The sequence below is a fragment of the Centruroides vittatus genome, unplaced genomic scaffold (genome assembly GCF_030686945.1).
Source record: "Centruroides vittatus isolate TY-2023 unplaced genomic scaffold, ASM3068694v2 contig_1309, whole genome shotgun sequence".
NCBI lineage: Eukaryota > Metazoa > Arthropoda > Arachnida > Scorpiones > Buthidae > Centruroides > Centruroides vittatus.
In genome coordinates, this window is record NW_027120832.1 from 755,089 (window position 1) to 777,586 (window position 22,498).

At 41.5% G+C, this 22,498-nt stretch overlaps 1 protein-coding gene across 3 annotated transcripts in view; it reads right to left on the minus strand.

The window, feature by feature from the left end:
• LOC136989914 (solute carrier family 12 member 6-like) overlaps positions 1-22,128 on the minus strand; it is a 149,531-nt gene extending 127,403 nt beyond the window's left edge. Inside the window, exons 1-4 of one of the 3 annotated variants that reach the window (XM_067288228.1) lie at positions 21,938-22,128; positions 18,711-18,793; positions 12,738-12,842; positions 12,510-12,656 (exon numbers count right to left, since the gene is read on the minus strand). In XM_067288228.1, the coding sequence (XP_067144329.1) occupies positions 12,510-12,656; positions 12,738-12,842; positions 18,711-18,793; positions 21,938-22,028 (426 nt within the window). In that variant the 5' untranslated portion in view covers positions 22,029-22,128. Of the gene's footprint in view, positions 1-12,221; positions 12,280-12,509; positions 12,657-12,737; positions 12,843-18,710; positions 18,794-20,297; positions 20,477-21,937 lie in introns of those variants that run through there. The other 2 variants (XM_067288220.1, XM_067288236.1) reach the window with 2 other exon arrangements.
• Between the last annotated feature and the right edge of the window lie 370 nt (positions 22,129-22,498).

Sequence of the window (22,498 nt, forward strand, 5' to 3'; positions counted from 1 at the left end):
TAGGTAATTACATGTACTGTACAGTACAGTGATATAGTGCCAACTTCGTTCCATCTGTAAGAACGCGTAAATTCTGCTAGGAAATCGATAGGAAAACATTTTAAAAAGGGTTTGATACATAAAAATTGTTGGACGAACATTAAATGAACCGGTTATTATCCCACATGCGCTTAGAAGTAGGAATGAATAATCACGGTAATTGGCTCAAGATGTTATTATGACTTTGACGACAATGCCTCTCCTGCAGAAGCACTTATAGGGCGCGTTTCCTAGTAAAATGGTTTAAAGTCGCTTTGTTAGAAGATAAGTTATTTCCGCTTTAAGTTAGCCGTTGTAGCGCAGGTACAGCGAGGCTCGCAAGCGCTGAAGACAGAAGTTAAGATGGCTGCCAGCATAAATTATACACATATTACGTACTGTACCTCAAATGAAAATTGGGACATACGAATATCTATTTTAAACTAGTTATAAGAAAAAATAACGTGCCCATAACGGAACTAGAATTGGCTGTTGGGTTGGTTCATTTTAGTGTGCTATAGGCAGCGCCGGATCCAATAGGTGCGAGGCCCGATTGAATTTTTTTTTTTTTTTTTGCGGGGCCCCTCAAACTTTAAATAACAAAATTAATTAACTGTTAATTTACATATTGAAATATGTTGTTTTATTTTCAATAATAATATACCTAGATATTTATTTTTGTAACATGTACTATTTTTAAATATATAAATTTTGACGTGATGCGGGCCCCTTCAAGCGCGGGACCCGATTGGCACCAATCGCTCCAATCGCCTAAAATCCGGCCTTGGCTATAGGGGAAATTGATATGATGCGTCTCTTTTTTTCATTAATTTGTAATTAAGAATTTTTAATAAATATAAGTATTTAGTAAAAGATAATAATGCTGATATAATTAACCATAATAACTAAATTAACCATACGCAGTCGACAGCTTTTCAAGACAAAGCGAAGCCGAAAGGACTATATGTGCATTCATAAACAATTCTGTCATCCCTTAAAGACGCAAAAATGAACCAACCCAAGGGACAACCCAGTCGCTCAATAATTGCATTACTCATATATAATGGACATCCAACGTAAAAACCGTATTACATGTATTTAATGTAATCCAAATATAAGTTACTTATCTATGAAATTAGAATATTGTAACTATGAAAATTATTATGTACTGTACTTTGTAAATTTGTTCATAATCATTTTCTATACTATTTTTAGCCAGGATCAATGTATCATTAAGATTGTTAATTATCATATTATGATTTAGTCCCAAAAAAAAATTCCTACTAATTTCGCCGGCCCATTTTTGTCGACTCTGTATAGAGGTTTTCCACAGAACAGTGAATTCTTCATCAGGATTTGAACTGAATTAATGATAATGTTCCACGGATTTTTAGAAATAATCAAATTCGTTTATTAGTACTGTATTTTAAATTTACAAAAATAATTTTAAAATGTATATTTTTATTACAGTTCGTAATTATTTGTTTTATTAGTAACCAACAGATATGTGCGGCATTGCCCGTCCAAACAAGAAAATGGTTAAACCCGTTAAAATAAAAATCATATTACAAATTTGGTTATTTTAGCTTACTATTGTTATGTTTATCGCTAAGTATCGTAAGAGATCAAATCAGAGAAAGAATGGGGTGTCCGGATTTCGTGATATGCTATATTTTCCCCAGAGTCCAAGAGAATAAATATGAAAAATTTGGTAAGGATCGAACAAAAGGTTTAGGAGATAATAAGAGGGGATGAAATCAGGAGAGGGGTAAAGTATCCAGGTTTCGTGGTAGTCTATATTTTCCTCAGATTCCGAGTTAAACAAGAATAATTTGGAGCAGATCGACCAAAAAACAAAGAATAGAGAGACACATTTTATATCCTATATAAAACCGACCAGGACCAGTCTAGTCCAACAGACTAAGCAATACCGGCTTTACGTAATAATTCCGAGGAACCGTCTAGTCCAGGGATGGGGAGCCTGCGGCCTTCTGCGGCCTGTGATGTAAACGTTTATATATACTTTTTAAGATCTTTATTTTTTTTTCTATAGTTATTACACATAAATTTATAATACACACACGCATATATAGACTGTCTTTCTTTTATTACATAACTTTCAAATTACTTAGCGGCTTAAGCCTAGAGATAAAATGACAAAAAAAATTTCAATGCGACCTCTATAAGGGACGATGAATTTTAATGTGGCCTTCATGAACAAAAAGATTCCCCACCCCTGGTCTAGTCCAACTGTTCCATCGGAACCGTTCCTTCCGAACAGTTCCGCACTCGGATCTGTTCCAACAGTTCCAGTTCCAGCAGCAGAACTAGACCTCCCACCTCTACTATATAATGCAATCACTTGCTTCTTCTAGAATCTAGAGGGAAAAACAAGCAGTGACGTCAAAATCGCGTGACAGTTGCAGCTAATTACTGTAATAATTCATTCCTACTTCTAAGCGCATGTATTATTCCAACATGCTTGTTGAGAGTGCGAATGATCGAAGACTAAAAGAAATATCAATAGATTCAACTATCGTACAGTGCCAGAGTATTGAGATATTAAAATTTAATGTTAAAATTTTCGAAATTATCCTCAGTAGTTAAAAATATCCAAAATCGAGGGTTTGCTCGTACATTGGTAACGTGGAGTTGCCAGCACCATCTCTAGGAAAAGAAGCTGCTATTAATCTCGCTACAAATAGCGCACTGGCAACTTGAAACGAAATAAAAAGATAGAAACTAATCCAATTGAAATTACATTTTTCCATCATCATAAAATTCGTAGATCGTGTCGACTACACCAATATCATTTGATAGTATCGACATTACAATTCCATTGCCCGCCACTGGTGAGAGAAGAACACGGGGAAAAATACTAACGTCAGGAAGTTAAAAGTTTTTAACTTTAATATTTTCAATCTATTTTCCTTCAGACCAAAATATGAAAAATCCTAACAGTTTAAATAAAGAATGTATTCTGTAGTCAATGATTATCAAACATATTTAAAATATTTCGCGTTAAGTGTACAATAAAATCTATTTAGAATTAATAAATTGCAGAAATGTATAAATTTACGTGTCTATTTTAATGAAATGTCATATTCGTAAAATATGTCAAAATAATTTGATTATATCCTTATTATAAATCGGATTTTGTAGTCAAAAAACGCAGCACAAATTCAAAAACAGCAAATTAAAAAATAAATTTTTATTGTTAACATATATTAAGGATGGCCGAGGCTATTCAGGCCCACCGTTCTGGCTCACTCTGATCGAATCCTAAAAGTTTTTACAAGTGGTCCCTCCCAAATACGTCGAGCCGGTCTCTCACCACTCGGTCGCTTCCGTTGGGAGCCTGACCGAACCCACCATGGGTGTGTAAAAGATCTTAGTATCGCGAAACGGAGTCAAAAATGAAAAGGAACACCTATTACGGAGCACTAGAAGAGAATGAACAATTAAATGAACCTCCACAATCCCCCAGTTTGGATCCACCAGTCAGGGCCGGATTATCCAATAGACAAATTAGACAAATGTCTAGGGCCCGTAATTCGGAGGGGCCCGGCTTCAGTGCAGAATCTTTCTCTGTTTTAAAACGAGTTAAAAATTATTTAAGAAATTCAATAGGACAGGAAAAAGTATTTAACAATGCTTACTAAAGAAACAGGCACTCTCAACCGGCTAGATTGATCAATTTTCTGAAATGAAAATCCAAAAACGAAAAATTTAAATATTTGAAAAGCTGATTGTCGGCTAAAATCATATACAGTAAGACCCCGCTTATCGCTGATTCAATATAACGCGGTCTGCTTGACGCCTAAAAAACACTCAAAATTTATGCTGATTCAAATTAACGCGGTATTTCATTGATTCATATATAATACGATTCCGAAACACGAATCAATCAGCAAAAGGTGGCAATTCGTCTTAGCGCTGTACTTTCCTTAAACCTATGTTTGTTTTGTTCAATTTTGGAAAAAATATAACATCATAGATGCCGACGGCCGGATGGCCGAGCGGTAAAGGTGGCAGCCTACCGCTCTGGGGGACCCGGGATCGAATCCGAACGAGTCGAATAATCCCCAGGAATTTTTCGGGGGGTGGTCCGTTCGGATATGTCGGGCCCCGTCCCTCACCACCCGGTCGCCCCATTGTGGGCCTGGCCGAACCCATAATGGGCCTACTAAAAGAGGCCCTCTTGGTGCCCACAGGACGGAAAAAGTTAAAAAAAAAAAAAAAAAAAAAACACCATAGATGCCATAGGAAATACCGACTTCTCTTGGCAAGAATTAACTGATAAATGCATGATCGGAGTGAGGGAGAAATTATAGTTGGAGGTATTCAAGAATTTTCATCGAGAAGAGTCTATCGCTGTATCATTAGGTTGGCAAAATTGTCAACTTAATCGATACATATGTAGACGAGCAGGATATTGGGGAGTTACTACAGGTTTCTGGTAAGAGCCTTACCAACGACATCTTCAAGAACTGGTAGAACAAGGAATTCGTGTGGAACTGGAAAATAGAGATTGTGAAGACGAAGAACCAAAGAACTTGCTACAGATTTCCTTAGGAAAAGTTTGGTAACGATAACCGAAATCGTTGATCAAATTGTAGCAAATAATCCAGATTTTGATAGGAGTGCCAAAGCAAAACGAGGCATTCTTGATGCGATCTTCTGCTACCGACATTTGCTTAAGGAAAGAAAAAGAAAGCGACCAATGAAACTACAGGACTTATGGAAAAATTTATATAAAAATAACTTAAAATTATAGTAAAATTGCTTATTTTTTGTCGCGTGTTACCCTATTTCTATTTACTCTATAATAAAATGGTTTCGTTTAACGCTGTTTCGCTTAGCGCTTTGTCGTCTAGGAACGCATACCCCCGCGTTAAGCGGGGTCTTACTGTACATTTCTCATTGTACCAGAAACTCTTTTGTTGTACAATTATTATTGTATTAGTGTTTGTACTCTCTATTATTAATAAAAATTTTAAGTGACATTATTTAAGATTTGTTTACAAGCAACTTATTTATATGGGGCCCCATTTTAAATTTTGTCTAGGGCCCGCTAGAGGCTTAATCCGGCGCTGCCACCAGTGACCAAGTGGACAAAACCATCGAACCGATAGAGGCCTAAATAGGACAATTTTCTCATAAATTCTACCAATCCTTTACTGTTTTAATTTACTATTTGTTGTATTTTTGCATAATAAATAGTTTTATACAGGATGCATCAAAAAAATCTTATCATTTATACGGAGAAGTAGCGTAGTATCATACTTTTAGAGAACTCCACAATTGAGTCGCGGAACTACGCAGAACACAACCTGCATTCTTTCAGTACTAAGTTATTACGTTTTTCAATTACAATGTTCTTATATAATAAAAAGATTTCTCAATGTCAACCAATTCGTTTTTTAACCCTTTCCGCCCTGTGGGCACTAAGATAGACTTTTTAATCACACGCATCGTCAGTTCCAATAGGCCCACAACGGAGGGCAGTTCGGTGGCGAGGGAGCGACCCGAAATATCACAGACAGATCACCATCGAAAACTTCCTGAAATTTTATGATCCGGGTCTAATAGCCTATATCTCTAATTATTCGATTAATATGGACGTATCGCACAACGAATTGAAACAGAATTTCAATTCGTTGCTATAAAATTTTATGGCACAGAACCCGAATACCAATTGATTAAAATGTTCTCTTAGCATTTATTATATATATGTTGTGGTCACCACAGATTGTTTCTGGTTAGTTTCGCAACATACCTTCTAGATTCGGATTGTTTTGGAACTTTTGTATGTTGAAATCATTACGTTTTTGCTCATTTTACACATTAATAACGGATAGTTATTGTAGAAAGTGGTATGGTGCATAATCTACTTTGAGAAATGTATTTTTTATTTAGCAGTTTCGATTATTATAAATAATATGTATAGAAATCGGAGCAAAAAGAGACAGATAAAATAGTAATTTCTCTTAAAAAGTAATTTTTAAAGTGTAATTTTTAAAATTAATTACAAGTGTAACAACTTTTTTATCAACAGGCGCATCGCCTAGTAAAGTAGCCTTCAATTAGAGAAGCAAGCCAATGATAGCTTGTTTCATTAGAAACGGATTATTGTCATTTGTTCGATTATTCGTTCGTATTAAAAGCGCCGTAGTAGGCAACGCGCCCACTGCTGGAAACATTGACACTGCTAAATACTAATATCTATTCTTATCATTTATAAATTTTCTAGTTATCGATCTTTTTTCTAGAAAACGATAGGTTGCTGCGCATTTGGTTATATAAATAGATCAGAAAATCGATGATAACTTTAATTAAATTTAATGAAAACCGAAGATTGTTTGATGAAAAGACTTAACAAGGAAAATATTTTCAGCTACCGTAGAAACAGAACAGAACATTGTTTATGAAGTAAAACCTGTACTCCACATATTCTATTAGATGATTAACATACAACATTTGTCAGCCATCACCATCAATATTAACTTTTTCTAAGTTAGTAAAAAACGTCTCGAAGATGGAAAAACTACCCATTTTTCTTTCTGGAATTTTTACCGGTAAAAATGGATAAAGATCAAGTGAATTTGTGACTCACTTCAAGATCTGAATATAATTTTTGCTGAAGTTAAGAAATGGTAGAGTGTGCAGCATGTTGTTTTACAAGATGTTAGAAGATTGCATCCCCCTGCTGATATGGGAAAGGCAGAAAATGCTGATGCAAAATTGCCTTGTAGTGTTGTACATTGATATGGAAAAACTAATAATAATTGTGAATATAATTTAAGCACGATCGTAACAAAAACATATTGAACATTTTTTTAATAATCATCAAATTGATCCTTTAGAGAAAAAGAACCTTTAAACAGTTTCGTTTAACGAATTGCCTTACAAAAGATGAACGAAAATAAAATGTTTCGAGGAATACTCGGTTTTTCTGTAACGAGGAGGCATTTAATTTCTTTATCCAAGTGAAGGAAATATTTCAAAATCATTACCAACTAGTTTCTAAAGAAAATAAATAATCTAAAAATTTTCAAAACAAATATCTTTAGTAGTAATACTGTTGCATTGTATACAAAGCTTGCGTAAATTTTAAATCACCTACATTGTTATAAAAACATATAAAAACGTATTATTAAATACGTAACGGTGTTATTAATAACCGTATTGAGAGATATTGTGGATGGAAATTTATATTATATCAAGAACAGGCTGAAATGTAATTTACACCCTTAATGACACTGTGTAATATCCAATGTATGCGGGGTTTATAAGGTCTCTGTTACAATCTGAAATTGAAGGTCCTGCTTTGTTAGAACAATTACATTTGCAAGCTGTGTTTACTAGGAACTATTTTAGATTTAAAATTCCTTTGTATAAATCTAATTAATATTGCTCATAATATATCTGTTCGGAAACTGGCAGCACTCTATAATCACTTTGGATGGCAACTAGATTTGTTTAGCTGTAAACGTCAAGTTATTTAACATTTAACGTTAAAATTGTTATTACAAGTTCAATACGTTCTTGCATTTATCAATTTTTATGTTTTGTATGTATCGAATTCAAACAATTTGTAGGTATGTATTCAATTGTTATGTTTTATTATGTTAAATTTTTATATATTATTGTTTTATATTCTTTGTATATTAAACAGACCTGTAATTAGAGATTCCGGTAAGTCGATTTGGCAAATAAATAAATAAATAAAATAACTGAATTTCTTTTGTATTGATAATTTTCAAATCAAATACAAATAAGGGGTAATTAAATATATAAATATTTTATCAAGAAATTTTTATCTATAGAATCAACGTATTTGATTTATCGATGACAAAACATGCCGTGCGCACTCAATTAGTTTGACCCACGAGTTCGAATAATCCCGCATTCCAATCGCATTTAAAATAATAAACTCGTAGTATTGAATAAACCCACGCCCGTATTTAATATAACAACATTTTCTAAGCTACGACTTATTCTAAATTGTAATTGTATAAATCATTTCTTGTCGTCTGCCTCATTTTTTAGGATTATTTTTTTTGGTTTACGTTGAACGACCCCTCGGGTCACTGGCACAGACACGTATGGTAACTAACTTTGAAAAAGAAGCTCCACAGATTCGAATATCCTCGTGTGCTCGAATAAAAATCCTCACCCCAAACGGATTTAAGAAAATAGACCCAATGTGGGTCTAACGGTATCTCCATTTAAGAAATAGTTTCACTACTATAGAATTAATTCAGATGCATTGTTAACGATAAAAAGAACATATTTCAGTATTGTAAGGTCGAAGTACACCGGACAGTTTGAAATAAGTGCGTAAATTATGCTATGTATGGTACTGTACAGATAAGCCAGAACAGAAGCATGCATAATCGGCGCGTTGCCAAATCAGTTTGTCGTTGTATCCAATATCGATTCCGCTTCAACTATATAAATATTTCTTGTCCTTATTATTTAAATTTTAATTCATCGATACTTGAATTCATTATTTAAAATAATCGTTTTTCGTGCGGGGGACCGGCGATGCCGAGTCGAAGGTTTCGTTAACTATGAATTAAAATATTCATTAAATTTCGGACGACCGAAATAGCTTTGTGCATAATTTGCATACCCCTTGCTGACGAAATAATGACTACTTGCGTAAAACGTATGTTACGTTTGTTTTAATACAGAATAACTGTAATGAGACTATCAGACAGGGTCGGATAAGAATTTGTCCTACCGCTCTGGGGGCCTGGAATCGAATCCGTGAGACTGACCCCAGGAATTTTTCTTGGTGGTCTGTTCCAAATATGTCGGGCTCCGTCCCTCACAGGGCCGGATTTTAGGCGATTGGAGCGATTGGTGCCAATCGGGCCCCGCGCTTGAAGGGGCCCCGCATCACGTCAAAATTTATACATTTAAAAATAGTACATGTTACAAAAATAAATATCTAGGTATATTATTATTAAAAATAAAACAACATATTTCAATATGTAAATTAACAGTTAATTAATTTTGTTATTTAAAGCTTGAGGGGCCCCGCAAAAAAAAAAAAAATTCAATCGGGCCTCGCACCCATTGGATCCGGCGCTGGTCACTCACTACTCGGTCTTCCAGGTGTGGACCTGGCCGAATCCGCGATGGGTACGATAAAAGGTCCTCTCGGTACCCACGGGGCAGAAAGCCAAGAATTAAAATATCTGAAAAGAATAAGTACGACTGTTAACGAGAAAGTAAGCAATTGTACCGCCACCCGAAATAGGGGTATTGTACCATATATTAATTTTCCTTTCAAATCGAATAACCCAAGTATGCAAGACTCGAATATGTGTGATCTAACTAACTAACAGTATCGCATACTGTAGAAATAGAAGCAATACATTATTTCTAATAACTATTTTTAATTTTTGAAAAATCGTTTTATATATTTCTGGTATCAATTTTTATTTTAACTTTTTTCCAAGTCACATATTCCGGGTAATTGAAATTAAAGTACCCCTACGTAACACTGCATAGAGAGATAGTAGCGGTCCAAATCAAATCTAGTACGGTGATAACTTGGGATATGCCGAAGACGTTTACGTACCAAAACTCACTACTACGATAATGTGGGCATTGTAAGCAAAGAAAACATTTTCCTTTGTTTAATCACACGTGCTGAGACCAATTCTAAGTATAAAGTGACCGCCACTGTCGAACGTCATTATCGGCTACGACGGCCATCGCCTTGCCGAAACGCATATTTCTTGTAAAACTGTGTTACGAAAACAACAGCAACGCTGCGGCCTCACTTGGAGATTTTGCAGTTATAAGAATTAATGCCGAGGACATTTGTTTGCGCCAGCTCTTGGGAGAGCGATCACTCGATTTGAGGAAAGCCATCCTCCAGAACCTCGACACCATCGAAAGCGCAAACTGATCGCTTCACGGGCCTTTGCGTTATCGCAGTTGTCGTTGACTAGTCGATGAATAATGTTGCAGAATAAAGTAGGACACGTGCACGGTATCAGTAGTGTCACGGTAGTTGGGTGCATCTTACCAAGGTGCCCAGAAAGTCGGCGCATTGTTATCCGTACAATATTGGGCATAACCAGTGGTGATATTCAGCGGGTTCGCACAGGTTCGGCCGAACCCGTTGTTAAAATTTTCAGTTTCCCGAACCTTGTTAAACACACGGAACATTTCTCAGTGGGTTTGTTTTTTTTTTTTTAAATATATTAAAATATACGTATTATACTCTGTAATACTACTAAACTAGGGCCTTATACCCCGTTTTCACCGAGCATTTCAATCTAGATTGTGAGCGAGGTCGGGGACTATGTCTTGGTGCGATCTCTCTCGACCGTTTCAATCTCGACCGAAACGAGGTTTAATCGCGATCGATTCAAGAGAGTTCTTGAAACTAGATCCAGTCATAAGAGAGATCCCAGAATGCCACGCGCGCGAGATAATACAAGATGGCTGTGGAACACGTGTCGGGCTATGGACAGCGAGGAAAAAAGGATAATGTATCTCGAGAGATGATGACATCTGTCTGTAACGAGGAGTGCCATTTCGCGGTAAAGAATTTCTCTGCCTTAAAAAAAAAAAAAAAAAAAAAAAAAAAACGACAGCACTAAAATACTATTGTTACCTGGTCTTCACCCAGGGCTCGTTACGTTCCAAATACGCCACTGATTGTTAGATATATCGCAAGAAAAGGTATTGTATTTATTTCTAGCTAAAACTTCCATTTCGTTTGTCGATGATTGTCAGGGAAAAATTTTCTGCTAGCGAACCCCTTGTTAAATATTTCGAATATCACCACTGGGCATAACCGATAGTCGCTTGTCACCGACGGCCAAACCCTACCGATCCGTGCATTGGCATTCCTTACCACAATGAAAGCGAATGCGTGGTGGTCATTTAAGTTCGCGATGAGCGACGAATATCCTTAACCGTCGTATTTTGGCCAGGAAAAACCTCCGTGTTTTCCGGCATATGACGTTGCACTCGCCTAGTCTAGAGCGAATTCTGTTATGTTTATCCTTCACGTATCGCACTCGGAGTACGGCAGTTTCTGCAACATTTCACCCATAAACAGAGCGATTAGTCGTGCGTTTCTTTCCGCACAGCCACTTCGTTATCCGAATCTTAATCCGTGTCGTCTTCGGTTACGAAGACACTTTAAAAAATGTTGTTGTCGAGGACACGTTGCAAATTTGGCACTACAGGTAAGAAGTACGGCAGAGAATCAATTACTGTAACGTTGCCCATTGAACTCCTCTGTCGCTCTCGGGTTTTATATTCTATCTTCAGAATAAATATTGCGTCTATCAGTATTCCCGCTTCACTAAGTTTCTGTATAGCACAAATGCCTCGTACAAATAAAGTGCTTGTCGATTGCAGTAGCGTAGTGGCCAGTATTTTACTACTTTTATTTGTTCTTTTTTACGGAAATGTCTTCCGCACGACCCAAAGTGTCATCTCAGTAGATCCGGTTGCGTTTGAACCGCTAAATATCTGCATAGAAAGCGTCGAACTGTACTTTGATTACAATCACCCGGTACAAGAATCTGTTGATTACGAACAAACTTTGAGGTTTTAAAAATTTATCAGATAGTTTGACCAAATTATTGTCGTGCCAGCATGCCAACATGCAATAATTTGCAAATCATGATACAGTCATGCCAGTAAATTTTGTGATTCCAAACATATATATTTAATTTGTATCCGCAATATTTGAGGTTAGACATACTTCGTGTTCAGTAAACTTACATATCTTATTCAAACAGATAACAATTTCCAAAACTTCTACATTCCAGTACTAAAAACATGCGATATAGATAAATTGCATATCTTGTAATGTATATTTTAAAAATCCGAATTAAATACTTATAAAATGTTTTTATCGTTCATACCATTAATTAAGATGGCATCTATATTAATGTCTATTTTTATAGGTGATTCTTTATAAATAATTTAATTTTTTATTAATAAATATAAATTCCATATGTGAAAAAGCCACGTCCGAGATCAATAATATCGACCTAATAACTGTGCTATTTTTAAACTTGTAATTTGATTTAAAAAATATCGAGTGTATATATATTTGTATAAAACGTATTTGGTGTCGACTATATATAGAAATATGTTTCGTTTACAACTTATTTCTCTTTAATTTGGTACATTCCGCATGCTATGTATGTTCTTACCTGAAGACGTCAATCCAAAACGGTTACTTTGTAATTTTGTTTCTGTTTTAATACATATATTTTTATTATTATCATATCATCCGTATTTCTGTTTTATCTGCAAAATAATTAATATTACAGCAATCAGAAAATTCACACTTTGTCAATCGGAATAATCTTTAATTAACCGATAACTTATTTAAGGTTCGTCTTTCGTTTTAAGATCGGGGTTTAGGCAACACTTATTTAATAATGTGAATTCTCTAATTCAAAAATTTTAAAAAATAATAATAAAAATTCTTTTCTTACCACACAACAGCATAATAAAACAATGACAAATGCCACCGGTGTACCTGCCGTACCAACGATCCATACCAATCGAATAAAGAATATAACTCCGAAAATGTTTTGTATGCAAGGAAGATAAACGCCAGCAACGGTACCGAGATTTGCTTTCTACAATTAGAAAAACCGTATTAATACATAAAAAGCAATCGATTAATGTCTACGGGATTAATGGTAAATCGATTAATATACTTTCGGCGGCGGTTTGGATTCTTCCGTGACGCTGGGAATGGCGACGTTGTAGTTGGCCAGAGAACCCAAAAGCGAGGCCACTCGGGGCCTCTCTGGCATTTCTTCCTAAAAGAAATATTTAGAAATAATTAATCACCTAATTCGTAAGTAATTATCGAAATAGTTTATTACACGGTAAACGAATAAAACGTGGCGAAAAACAAAATACAACCGGAGTTACACAATACAAAATCCGCTTAAGGTAACCTTTTGGGGCCTTCTTCTTTTCCGTCCGGCGGGCACTAAGAAGGCCTTTTTTATCCGGTGAGTGAGGCCTAGGACGGGGGTCGGTTAGCCAGGAGGGAAGGGACAAATAACGTTGAGCGAGCAAGACCGCGCTTAAGGTAAACATTGGTAATTTCGTGATACATTATCAAATAAGTAATGTAAGATGAGATTTGAAATTTTGCTCGCAGATAGCGTAGAATATATTAAATTTGAAAATTTTGTTCGTTTGAGTATCGGCTAGTTAGGCATGTAGGCATGAGCTTCTAGGCTAAAGTGTGACGTAATTGTCGTTGTATGCGTTTATAATGGTCGTTACACGGGAAATAATGGAAGGTCTTTTAATAGTAACTGACCCGTATTCAGACGTTACAGACGTAGAGGAAATCCGGAAAACTCCATCTTGCAGCCTGTTCTGGCAAGACGCGAAACCAGGGCCGAACTCCCAGTGTTCAGGAAACTGAAACCGCTTGGCCACTGGTGGGACTCGCGAGGATGGAAAGTGTTCAATATACGAGCAATTATTTATTGTGACAGTCACAATGCCAGGTTGCAATTTTTAATCATATTTGTAATTTATTTAATTTAAAATATATATTCTCCACCTCAAATTAATAGTGGCTTGCTCTTGTACATCATACTTTTCCTGTTAGCAATTGAGTCGTTTATTCAACTCCTTTCAGATGAAAAATTTCGAATTCAAATAATGTGATCTTCCGGTTTGGCAGAAAATTATTATACAGTTAATCCGGGCTTTCTGCCTCGAAGCTTTCCATATCTGATCTTGTCTTTCATCTATCAAATTCTGTTCTCGAGATTAAGGAAGGATAGATAGATGAAGACAATGAGAATTTATAGGTCTACAATTGTTTCAAATTGCAGTTAAATATAGGTTAAAGAACCGCCACGAAATTAGCAATGTATTATCACGAAATTACCCATTATATCACGAAATAACCACCTGTAGGCTACTAGAAAACTAATATATTCGTAATGACAAAAAGCCAGGCTGTTATCTCGAGAGTACGGTCCTTTTAATAGTGTAGTTAACATGTCCATTTACGAAATATATATCGGATAATTAAAGAATAATTAATTTTATCACGAATTTACCAATGTTTACCCTACCGGGAATCGCCACTTTATTAACTCCAACATCGCGGAGCCGTCTTAAAATGATTAATTAAAAAAAAATACATAAGCGGAAGATTAATTAATTAATTAATTGGTGATTTTCCAGCCGATGTTCGCGGCACCGTCTTTAACAACGGCCGATCCGTAAGGAAAGAAGCGCCGGTAATTTACACTACTCTACTGCAGGGTAACCTAAGGTTCCGGTTAAGCTGGAGCCTAGTAAACCAGGTCCAGGCCTAACGATTTCCTTAAACCCGGTCCGTAAAACCATTAATTAGTCTAATAACATTCGGAAGTGTCCAGGAAAATGGAAAGACTGGGAACAGAGCTGCCGTATCGGTCATTTCTTCCGTAAGAACGGAAGGAACGGGAAAGAAGGGCGTGACGACAGTAAGATTTAAAGCGCCGAAATTTAAAAATTAACTACGAATTAGGGAAAAGGAGAGTGGCCTCCGGTTTCTCATACGTCTTATAAAATTTATCGGCCTCGGACAATTATCCTTAAAGTATTCGTTCATTCAAAGTTAATTGTTATCCGTGTCTGTCACGGACTCTCCGCACCTTCCTCCGGATACGTTGCACGTAAACGTCCAACAACAAAACAGGCCAACGACGGAGAGAATTCAAATGCGCGTTACTACGCGTCATTTCTCTGCCCTTTTCGTCTTCTATGGTAAACAAAGTGGTAGTCCTTTATCGTCCGGATTCTCCGCCAGAAAAACCAAGGACGGAAGCGAACTTTATTAAATTTAAATTGTTTAATTCTGGTATCCGACTGTGCGTAGATTTTTCTACGATACGTGCATACCGATTATCGAACGAAAAAAAAAAATTATATATGAACGAGTGGACGTGAAGGCGGTCGACACCCCTCCGTAACAGACACTAGGCGGGTAAGTAAAGTTTATTGGCATTTAAATAGGACCGAAATAGGCACAATATAATTGGCACGGGATTAATCCGGGAGCAGCCGACCAATTATCGGAATTTATTATCCCCCGTCGATTGAAAATTTACGGTACCGATTTAAGGAAAAAATCGACATGGAAAGATTATTTAAAACAATTGACTTAGAAATGCTTAAATTATTACTTATGTATCGATTTTGTAATGGACGATCGAAGTGTTTGAGGCTGAAAGCATCGTTTCTCGTATTGTAAAAAATGCCCCAAAATTCAAACATTTTAGGACCTGACAGAGGCCAGATTTCCCTAGCCGATTTCCGGCAGAAGACGAAGGCTGGGTTAATTCAAGCCCCCTCTTCGCCCGTCGTTGAAAATGCTTGTTATCGGTTAATTGGCCAATTTTCTTTTCTCTTACCTGTACTCTCAATTTTTTTTTTTTTTTTTTTTTTTAAATTTCGTGATTGGCTTTATTAAATTAATGGATCAATTTAAAGTTAATGAAAGTCGGCCCGTAGTTCTCTCCGTTTTACACGGCTAAATTATAAAAGAAGGCAAATCTAAAACATAGGTAAAAATTCGATGTAATTAAGTAAAAAATGGAGCAATCTACGTTAAGACGAATGGAAAATCATTTGCTGGAAAGAATTAGTTAACTTTATTTCCAATAAAGACGGAATTTTTCGACCGACTAATTCCGTAAAACGACAATTCCGTCAGAGATGCGCAACAATTTACACTTTATCCGGGTGTCCGCCGTTTTATACGGCGGACACCCGGATAAAGTGTAAATTTTCCTTAGTTTCCTGCCGCCGTTTAAAACGGCGGCAGGAAACTAAGGATATGCCCTGACCAGGACGGGTTGGCCACGTAGTTTTCCGGGTTTTCTCCACGTCTGTAACGCACGAATAGGGGCCAATTACCCTTAAAAAGACCTCACAGAAAGCATCCCCTTTAGGCAGATCGCCTGAGTGTTGCATTGTCATAATAAAACATATAAAACAAAAGATTATATGCTCGTAGAAAATATTGAAATTTTGCACATTACCTAAGAAAACAATTGTCTTTTCAACGAGATATTTGAAATTACTTTAGACTTAGTGCCGTCGATACCGTCACTCCTCTTCCTAATCAACGTAACTTAAGCACAAAGAAAATTAAAAATACAGAAAACCATACTTGCCAGGCCCGTACTTTCCGTATAATTTTCGGGCTTTTCGGATTCTCCCGTAGCTACCGAACAGCCGATATTTAGAGCTGCAATTTTCAAATTGCTGACCTGTACAGTACGTTCTCGCCGTCGTTAATTTGCAGAACGGAGATAGATACACGACCGGCACGGCTCGATTACTATCGGGAGAAGTATGATGTACGGGGGCAAGACGGAAAGCTTAGTTTAAAAAGTAAGATTAAAAAATTGCAGCCCGACGTTATAAGTAAATTTTGTCGATTTTTGCCTACATTTTTGTTACGATTTCCTTATCCACCTACAAACAACGCTACAAGTTTTTTATATCCAATGTTTAAATTGATTTTGAAATTTGGACCGTAGTAGGCTAAACGTTTACGGTAAAAATGTGGCTTATTTTACTTATTCGTCACAGGTCTTTAAACACGTCACTTTATCGATTGTCGTAAAGTAAAACGGCATTTATGTTTAATGGAGAGCGACAAAACAGGTTCTGTCTATCACCGAAGAACTCCGATGAGACAAAAAAGCAAAGACATAAGTCTAATTCCGAAAATGAGTGCAGAATCCAAGGCTTTACCGGACGGCAAACAGAAACCGAAGACCAGAAAGACCAAGTGAGACACCCGACGAAAAGAGGAGAGAAATGCACGGATGCAGATATAACAATTGTCGTGTAATAACAGATTTCCCCGAGTCTAACATAAGGGGGGTGGAGAGTAACGGCACGGACAAATCGTGATTTTTGTAATAATGACGTCTCGGTAATAAAATTTGTGGGTGGGAATTTTATAATTCCCGCCCAGCCGCTGGCGCCGGCGCCACGAAAGACAGAAATGGGTGGAGGTGGTGCGGAGACGGCAATATCTACGCAAGACCCAGGAAGGTGGCGCCGCCGTCCGTCCCATGGAAATACAGTAAAGTAGTACGGTGGTACCTCGAACTGGGAACTGCGCACGCATTATAAAGGTGCCCGGGAACGGGTTTTCGGCTTAAAATATCCTGGGGCTGGCCGGATATTTGTCCTCCGGACCGTAACGTTTGTAAAGACCGTCGGGCCACCGCCTTCTCCCGATGGGGCATCCCACCGTCCGAAGCAGTTCCCGGCCGGACCCGACTCCTATCCGTCGATTAATTCGGGCGAAAGAGATTAAAGAAGCCAAAGAACGGAAAATGAAATAAAGGGACGGAGTCCAAACGATTAAAATGGCAGAAAAACGGTTTCGGAAGATTATAAAAAGAGAGAGAAGACGAACGGGTCCGACGGTAAGAGAAGAGGATGCGGAGGACAGACGGAACGCGGGAAGCCGTCGATTCTGCCCGGATATCATCCACCGGTGGAAACCATAGAAACGGCGGCCTCTCGACTTTTAACATTTGGACACTCGGGGGAATTGCGCTGCCGTTTCTTTATCGTCCTTTCGCCGTTTCCTTTACCCGCGGACAAAAATACCTGGGTATTTACAATTTACAGTATTTACACTGAAAATCTCTAACTGCCGTGTTTAAACCGAAGATCTCTTCCTCTAAAGCGAATGTTCCCTTTATCCGATAAAATAACGCCTCGCCTAACCGACCGGTCCCACCCGGGTGGCAGAAGCCCTCCGTCCCTCCCGGTTATCTTATTTAAATCCTCGTCTCTATTTACGTACGCAGTTTGATTCCTAAATGTGTATACTTATATTACACTATGTGCCATTATTTACTTTTTTTTTATATCAAACTCTTACACTACTCCCGCCAATACTTCCCCGAAAATACGCCGCTATAGGCTCCGCCCTCCCCCCACCGGAAGCTGTAGCCTGGCCATCGAGGAAGAGGCAGGGGAGGAGGGTGCGAAACGAATTCGGAAGCGCCCCGAAAATACTGTATTTTAATATCCCGAGGTAAAAATTCCGTTCTTCCGTCCACCGAAAACGATCGATGGCCGGTGCGCGACAGGCTTCTCCGAGGGGAATCCGAGACGAAAATAATTACCCGTCGGATTTCCGCCCGGCCTACTTTTTCCGAGTGGAAAATGAAATTAACGGGAACGAGTTACGGGGATGGCGCTCCTCTATTTAATCTCTTTCCCTTCCCCCATTAAAATCTTTTTCCATCCTCGCCTCCTCCTTCCGCCGGCCTCTGGGTCCCTTCCTCCCCATCCGGTAAATCCCCGAGACTTTGGAATCCTTTCGCCGTCACCCGCCTTTCTCGGGCGGCGCCGGAAGAGGAGACGAAGAACACCCCTCCCCGGACTGGCAGACCCCGCCGGAAAAGCCATTCGACGGGCTGTTTCCCCCGCCCGGGGTGAGAAAAAGTACGCGCGCACCGAAAGTCGGACAAACGAAGCTGGAGAAAGACAAAACGTTACGTCCGAACTAACTAATTTAAATACGGCTAGGAAAACGACCCGGAAAAGGCGGCTTCTCCTTCGGCTCCCGGAGACGGACGGTCGGCGCTCCTTTACGGGAGCCGGGGGAAACGAAAAAGAGAGACACTCACATGATACAGGTAGAGGTTCTTCTCGTAGGCCGACAACTCCTTGTCCTCGATGATGGGGCGCTCGTCCGACTGACGTCCGGCCGCTGAAAAACCACAAGAAAAATCCTGGTCAGTTTCTGCTTCCCGGATTTCTTCGCGCCCCGAGAAAGAGGTGACATTCCGACCTTCCTCCGTCTTAACCGGGTTTTTGCGAGTGGCTCCACCTCCTAAACAGTGGTTAAAAACTGGCGTCGTCACCCACCGCGCGCCTCCTCCCGCCAATCGATAGAGTATTACCGGGCGGGTCGGGCGCGGTCGTCCGGGCCGAAGCGATTTCTCGGAATCCACGGCCGAGGAGGCAAGTAACGGGCCGGCGGCGGTCGACGACCGACGCTGCGGGGTCTCTCTCTCCGGTCCCCGAATGCGGGACCGATCTCGGGGCGAGGTAAAGGACGGCGCGTGGATTCTGAGGAACGACGCGTCGGTAACTTCGCGCCTCTCCTTTCTCCCCCGGTCTCGGAGGGACGGAAAAAACATGCGTGGCTTTTCCGTCGACGAACGAAAACGACTCCAGAAAATCAAAGGCAAAATTATCTTTTCGAAGAGCGGGTCGACGGAAATGGGGTCACTCTCCCTAAGGCTGAGCTACGCCCGAGACCGGAGGGCGCAAATTTCTTGTCCGAAAACGAATTTCCAACTTTCCATCCCTTTCCTTAATTGCTAACGTCGCGGGGATCTTCCGAAAATTCGGCGGGTATGACCGTTAAGCCGGCTCCCGTCGGGGGAGTTTCCGCCTCTCGTCGCTCCGCCGATCCGCCGGGCTCGGTCGAAAACGGAAATTTTCCCAACCCGTTCAAAGCCTGCCTCCCGCTCTTCCCGATTTTGGAAAATGTCCGTGTTGCAGATGGGCACCGCCGGGTGGCTTCCCGTCGGATGTCTTCCGCCGGAAATACGAGAAGACAGAGAAGAAATCGCGAGAACGGACGCGTTGTTTTCGCCCGGGCCGGTGGCCTGCCGAAAGGGTCCGGAAAGGGCGGGCGGAGGAAGCCGTTTCCGGTCGATGCCGAAACGGGCGGAAGCGTCCGTCGGATGCGCGCCACTTCCGGCCACCCGGAAAATCGAAGGTGGTCGATCGATCTTCCTTCGGCGCAACCGAGAAGAGAAAAAGAGAGCGGCGGTTTCCGGCAACCCGACTCTCCTCCTCCTCCTCCTCCTCCACTCGCCGTTCGGCGAGATCCGGGAACGCCGGGAAGGAATTCTCCCGCATCCTGCGCCGAAAAACGCTATAGAGGTCCGAGAACCCGCGCGCCCAGCGTCGGAAAGGTGGGAAGAAGAACGAAATCCCCATCAGAGAGGGAAACTACGCGCTCTCTCCCTCTTCCCGCCGCGGCGTCCACGGAGCGGAGTGGGACCGCGGGAGCGCATCCCGCTGATCGATCGGTCGGAGGCGGAGGACCCGGTCGAATCGGCCGTTCGGCCGTCCCGATCCCGGACGCCCCGTCCGAACGCATTCCGAAGAAGAAGGTTCCGCCCGATGTCCGGGAGGAAGCGGGAGAAAGAAGAGGAGGAGGAGGAGGAGGAGGAAGAGGAGGAGGGAGAGACGCTCACCTGGAATGAGTCTGTCAGTGGTCAGGTCGTTGTCGGGGGAGGGCGACTTGGGTGAAACGGGCGTGGGAGGCAGAATCACTTCGACTCCGTCGGGAGTGGTGGTCTGGGTCACCTCGAACTTGGTGGAGCCCTCCATGACGCGGCCGCTCGCTCCGCCTGGGCCCGGTCGACTGCGGCCGCTCCGCCATCGATCGGCGGCCGCGCCGCTCCGGTGGCTCCCCTAGCGGCGGGCCGCGGCGCCTCGCCGCGCCGCGCCGGCCGGCGTCGGGAGACGAAAAGAGGGGGTGGAGAGAGTCGGGCTCCCTACAGATTCAGGACGCCGAATCCCCATCCTCCCGGCTTTCCACCGGAAGCGGAAAATAACGATCCGCCTGGCCCCGAGAGAGGGAAAGGAAGAAAAGGCGCCACCCGGCGGACGAACCTGGAAGAGAGGAATTTCCTCCGGCAGACGAGAGGAGGAAGAGGAGAGGAAAACAAGCGGTGGAGTGGGACGAGAGATTAAAAGTAAGCGACCGAGAAAAGGCGAGTCAGAATCCGGTCTGATGTTGCCCCTTTCACATTTAATGTCTGCCGGTGTCGTCCGGTCCTTGGTAGTAAACACTCCATCGGTCTTTAATCGATACGACCCACCGATTTGTCGGCCGCTGCCTCTTGTTACCAATTCTATTTTTCCCGAGTGAAGGATGAATTGGGGAGGAAGAGGCCGGAAAGATATTTGATATATTTGAAAGATATCCAGTTGAGGTCTCCGTTTAATCCTTCTGTCTCGGGGATAAAGGTTTCCGTCCATTTACACCGTCTCCGCACCCTTTCTCTCCTTACCCATAACCCCTTTTCTCTTTCTCTCGCTCCGAAAAATCCATCCAAACAGGGGACCGGTCCGTTACTCGGCCCGCAGTTTCTGCGTTATCTCGTAAAGGACCAGAAAGAGGGTGCCAAAAGTAAGGATCGGCGCGAGATGGGGAAGACGAGGATATAAAAAAGTCGGGAAAAAGCTACCGATCAATAACCGCGCCGTTGGAAGAACAGAGAAAGGGGGATGTCGGCGCGTGGCGTGGCTTCGGGGATTCGTTCGCACTCGATTCGAGGCGTTCCGGATAAGAACCGCCGACGGGGAGGGGGGAGGGCGGAAAGCGGAGAACCCGTCGATGCGCGTCGCGTCCGATCGATAGGCGTTCCGATTCGATTCGAATATCGAACGGAAAGACGCGTTGGGCCGTAAGTCGGTTCCGGACGAAATCTTCACCCGGCTATAAATAGACGGGCGGAGACCGATCGATCCCGAGCTCCGTTTCGTCTTCGTCGCCTTCCAGAAAGACAACCCAGCCACTCTTCCGCCACTTCCGTGCCTTCCTTTACCCCGCCGATGGACTGCGGCCCGCGAGGGAAACCGGAAGCGTCCCCGGGCCTCCCGGAATCGGAAGCTCGTGGCGGCGCGCGCGTTTCCCCGAAACCGAAACTCCCTCGTCTCCGCCGTCGGCGCGGCGTCACTTTCGGTAACCCTCTCGGACTTCCGCCAGGAAAAAATCCCGGGGTCGTTCGCCTCCCCGTCCGGAAACACGAGTCGGGCGCCGCTACCCCGTCGGGAAGGCGGTAGACGGCGGAGGAAACCGGGCCGCCGGGGCCGGACGGGCACTCACCTGATGTCCGTCTGGGGGAGGCGGGCCGGGACCCCTCCTCCGATTCGGCCCCCGGGCCTTGGCTCTCGGTCACCGCAAATCTGTTGGACATGTCGCCGGTCGATGCCGCCGTCTCGGCGGATATCGATCCCGCCGGCGCGCGCGTCTCTCTACTTCCAGAAACGGCCACGCCGAGTCGCTTCCACTTTCGCTTTCCTTTCCCGTTCGGGTAAATTTCCGCCTCCTTTTACGCGGGAGAGATGGTGGCTTTCCTCTTCCTTCTCGGCTCCATTTCTTTCCTAAATCCCGCCGTTTGGCTATTTTCCAAAGCCCCACGCGGCCTGGCCTGTTTAGGGATTTGTCCCTACTTGTAGGAAATTTCCGTGGCCGAAAGGGAAACGGACATTTTCGTAAATTTTGGCAGATGTAGAAGAATTTTCAAGAAGACGTAGGCCAAACTGGTTAAAACTCGTTGCCATCGATAAAATATTTGAATCGTTTCTTAAGTGTGGGCGCCGTCCGACAGACGTTAATAATGTTATTATAAAAATCCGTTAATTGTTGCATCGCGCAACCGCCGCA